Source organism: Priapulus caudatus, unplaced genomic scaffold, assembly GCF_000485595.1.
Source record: "Priapulus caudatus unplaced genomic scaffold, Priapulus_caudatus-5.0.1 Scaffold1135, whole genome shotgun sequence".
In the NCBI taxonomy this organism is placed as follows: domain Eukaryota; kingdom Metazoa; phylum Priapulida; class Priapulimorpha; order Priapulimorphida; family Priapulidae; genus Priapulus; species Priapulus caudatus.
The window spans coordinates 22,515-27,051 of record NW_014578196.1 but is presented as its reverse complement, the minus strand read 5'-3'; the positions used below and the strand labels follow the sequence as shown (position 1 = coordinate 27,051).

At 49.2% G+C, this 4,537-nt stretch overlaps 1 protein-coding gene across 1 annotated transcript in view; it reads left to right on the top strand.

Moving 5' to 3' along the window:
* LOC106815511 (anoctamin-7-like) overlaps positions 1-4,232 on the top strand; it is a 10,299-nt gene extending 6,067 nt beyond the window's left edge. The window contains exons 5-10 of the mRNA XM_014819974.1: positions 126-132; positions 452-582; positions 918-1,123; positions 1,446-1,514; positions 2,583-2,677; positions 4,172-4,232. Of these exons, the coding sequence (XP_014675460.1) occupies positions 126-132; positions 452-582; positions 918-1,123; positions 1,446-1,514; positions 2,583-2,677; positions 4,172-4,232 (569 nt within the window). The remainder of the gene's footprint in view (positions 1-125; positions 133-451; positions 583-917; positions 1,124-1,445; positions 1,515-2,582; positions 2,678-4,171) is intronic.
* The last annotated feature ends 305 nt before the right edge of the window (positions 4,233-4,537 follow it).

The following is a 4,537-nucleotide window of genomic DNA, read 5'->3' as shown; positions in this document are numbered from 1 at the left end:
TCACGTAAGTGACGTAATTCCGGTTATGGAGGTCACGTAAGTGACGTAATTCCGGTTATGGAGGTCACGTAAGTGACGTAATTCCGGTTATGGAGGTCACGTAAGTGACGTAATTCTGGTTTTAGAGGTCACGTAAGTGACGTGGCTTAGAGGGGTCAGAGGTCACGCGCGAGGTATTCCGACCCCACGCTGGCACACACACACACGATCACGCAGTCTGGTGGGAGGCACATGTACTGAGTCGCGGCGGTCACGTGTGATTAACGCGATTTGTGTCACATAGATTCGTCACATCAGCAAACGCAGCATCCGTGAAAGTGTCCTAACCACGGCCGCAGCTCCCGACATACTCTAACCACGGCCGCAGCCTCCGACATACGCTGCTAGCGGGTCAATCTCATTATCCTCCACATCCAATAATGTCGCTCTCGTTCCCTTTTGCCTCACGCAGCAAGATAAAGCTCTGGTTCCAAGAGCGCAAGCTGAAGACGACGTTTAGTGCGGGAAGGATGAAGACTCGCTGGGAAGAGGATTATCAGCTTATTCCTAACGAAGGGCTCTTTGACGAGTATCTAGAGATGGGTGGGTGGCTTTCGTCGGCATTTGCCATCTGTTTATATATATCTTATTATCATTTTACGATATCTTGGAATCTTTTATATAGATTATTGTTTTATCAAGAGCTTATATAATGGTATTATAAGCTCTTGGTTTTATGTATATGAATTATTTATGTGATTTTGAAGGTTTAGTGTCCGTGGTAATTGACAGTAGATTGTTGTAATATAAATTAATTATTGTAGATCTGTAAATAAGTAACGTAAGTAATAAGTAATAAGAAACGTAAATAATAAATAAAATATAACGAGTCATCTTCGTCGTACGTTACGAAAAATGCCTCAACCGTTCCTTTTCAGTCTTACAGTTTGGATTCATAACGATCTTCGTCGCTGCATTTCCGCTGGCGCCAGTGTTCGCGCTCCTCAACAACTGGGTGGAGATCCGGCTTGACGCTCACAAGTTCGTCTGCGAGACTCGCCGTACCGTGGCCGAGCGGTGCCAGAACATCGGCATCTGGTTCCACATCCTCGACTCCATCGCACAGATCGCTGTCATTAGCAACGTGAGTTAGCGCCATCTATCGGGCGTGGCCAGCGGGTGGGTGAGGGTGGAAGGGGAGAGGGAGAGGTACTCGTCGACGTACGCCGTGAGAAAGATCATTAAAAAATGTCAGAAAAGGTAAAAGAAAAAGATAAAGAAGTTGGAGTTAGTTACGTGTTAGTACGATGACGTAGCAACGATGTAGCGATGACGTTGTGATGACGCAGCAATGACGTTATGATGACGTAGCGATGACGTGTCTGGTGGTCTCACGTGTGCGTCTGCGTGAGATATTGTCACTGTTAATGATTCAGTGTTAATGAGTGACCTGTGTTTTCCTGCAGGCGTTCGTGATAGCTTTCACGTCGGAGTTTTTGCCGCGGTTGCTCTACCAGTACGAGTACAGCTGGAAAGTGTGTGTGTGTGTGTGTGTGTGTGCGTGTGTGTGTGTGCGTGTGCGTGCATGCGTGCGTGAGTCTGTGTGTCCAGTTCATAGTAGACTGAAACCAACCACGGAGATAAGTTGAAAGGGGAAGGGGGAGGCAGAAAAAAGAGAGACAGGGCAGGAGAGGGAGAATGAGGGGGCGAAAAAAGAGAAGAATAATATGAGGAGGGGAATGGAAGGAGAGGAGGGAGAGAAAGAAGAAGAGAGGAAGAAGAAGAAGAGGAGGACGAGGTGTAGTGGGAGAAAGAATAAGAGGATGATAAAAGGAACGTATAACGATGGCCGGGAGGGAAAATTTGTTTTCCCATTTGAGTTCTGGACCACAGCCAATCAGCGCACTCCATTCACTCGACTTCCTCGAAGCAACAATGTAAAATGAATACTCCCTATACCTAACCCTAACTTTAACCCTAACCATAACACGTACACGAACCCTAACACTAACTATGATCCAACCATATATTAACGCACCATTTATTACAAAACACTATCTATGGTGGGTCTGGAACTCAAGTGGGGAAAAAAAATTTCGCGGCCGGGAGTAATAAGGAAGTGTAGCGCGATATTGCATGAGTTTATGCATAAATATTTACCTCAGGGATTCGCTTACGCATCGACCGGCACCGCGAATTTCGTAGGAAGGCAATAAAAGTCGCTCTGAAACGGCAAATGACGTAGAAGTAATGATTCCCTGCCGCAGTACGACTGGGTACCGCCATGGCTGACCCTAGTCACGTAGACAACCATGTAGGCAACGTCAGGTGCATGCGTTCATCTCAGTTACTGGCTTTGAACTACGTTACTAGATATCGACGTATCGACGTATCGATGTATCGACGTATCGACGTATCGACGTATCGACGTATCGACGTATCGACGTATCGACGTATCGACGTATCGACGTATCGACGTTTCGACGTATCGACGTATCGACGTATCGATGAGTATATATACGTTATTTAACATGTAGGTTAAATTACATGTACGTTATTGTATATGTACGTGTATATAAATTGCAGAGATGCATCGAACGCAGAGCGAATTCGAGAATAACTTGACGTTCAAGGTCTTCATCTTCCAATTCGTCAACTTCTATTCGTCCATCTTCTACATTGCGTTCTTCAAGGGAAGGTAAGTGTCATCGTCACGCACGAGGGGAGGGGCTGCACTCTGCACCCTCCCCCTGCTCCTCCCCACACCCCCATAACACATCTAACCCCACCAACACACACCACACCACCCCATCCTAGTCCACACGCCACCCTACCCCGACGTCCGCCGTGTTCCTATAACCACCATCGCTCACACGCGGGAGATCCCACGCCTGTCTCATCGACATACGATGCTCCCCTGCCGAGTGCAGCTGAAGAACACTCCCTTTAGTGATCTTTCACTCAGTACAATAGGACAGCGAGAAAGATAGAGATAGAAGAGAATAGGGAGAGAAGGGGAGGGAGAGAGAACGAGATAGATGAAGATAGAGATAGAAGGGGAGAGAGAGAAAGAGATAGAAGAGGATAGAGAGAGAAGGGGAGAGAGAGAAAGAGATAGAGGAGGATAGAGAGAGAAGGGGAGAACGAGAAAGAGAGAGGGGGAGAGAGCGCCCGCGCGCGATAGAGCGAGATAGATAGAGTGAGCGTGTGCACGCGTTATAGAGACTGGCAGACAGACATCCAGAGAGATAGCAAGGAGAGAGAGAATGAAAGAGAGAGAGAGAATGAAAGAAAGAGAATGAAAGAGAGAGAGAGAGAATGAAAGAGAGAGAGAGCGGACGGCTCCGGGATAGCGACTAGTGTGTAGCTCGTGGTGAGGATATAGCGCCACTAGCGAGTAGCCTGACCGATGTACTGCCATAACAGTGTCTGTGTCTGTGAGTCATTGTTGCCACAGCTTCTACTGGCTATAAATGTGTGGTACATATGCACGACCGGCCGAACATTATGTGATTGTGCGCAAAGAAAATCATCTATGATACAGATATTGTTCATCTGATTGATTTGTTGAATGTTAAGAATGCTTTATGAATATTAAGCAGAACCTATTCGCCACATGAGGGCGCTACGAAACATCCGTGTTCGATGCCACGAGTGTGTAGGTACCATGGAGTGCTGGCCACAGGGGTGCGCTGTTGTGCAATGCGCTTCTGAGCTGAATATATGGGGCGAACCTTGTGTATGCAGTGCGCTCTGTGTATAGGGGGGCGCTGTGTGTGCAGTGCCGCGTTTGTGTATAGGGGCGCCTGCTGGCAGTCCGCTATTGTTAGCGGGGACGCTGTGCTCAAGTGGCGCTCTGTGTTATAGGTCGGGCGCTGTGCTTGCGTGCGCTTGCTGTGTATTAGGGCGGCGCTGTGTGCAGTGCGCTCTGTCGTATGGGGCGCGAGTGGGCCCGCATTCTCATACTGGCATGTGCAAACTTTTTTGGCCCGGGCTGTATAGGGCGTGTGTGCGCGAGGTGGTTCGCTCTGTGATATAGGGGCGCTGTGTGACAGTGGCGGTCTGGTGTGAGTAGGGGGCCTGTGGGCGACTTTTTGTGTATAGGGTTCTGGAATAATTTCCTGTTCATTATGTGTATTCTCCCTGAAACAGAACACAGTTCAATATTAATCTGCTTATGTTAACTTTGCAGCCTTCCGCCTCCCACCCTCCTCACACTCCACCGTCGCTTCCGCCTGCGCCACCGCGCCTGACACCTCCACCCTCCCTCCCCGTCGCACCCTCCTCACACGACACTCTCGTCAACCATTCTACCTCCTCCACACCCTCGCAACCCTCCCTCCCCTCAGAACCTCCTCAACAACACCCTGCCCTCAATACCACACACACCCTCGCCGCTCCACACACACGTATGCGCGCGACGCGCGTACACGCACACATTTCCCCTCATCGGTCACTGTCACTACACAGCGACCGCGTCGGCAACACATAAACACACACGCGGCGCGCGACATACTATACATACACACAGTGACGCCGGCACAAACACCCCACGCCG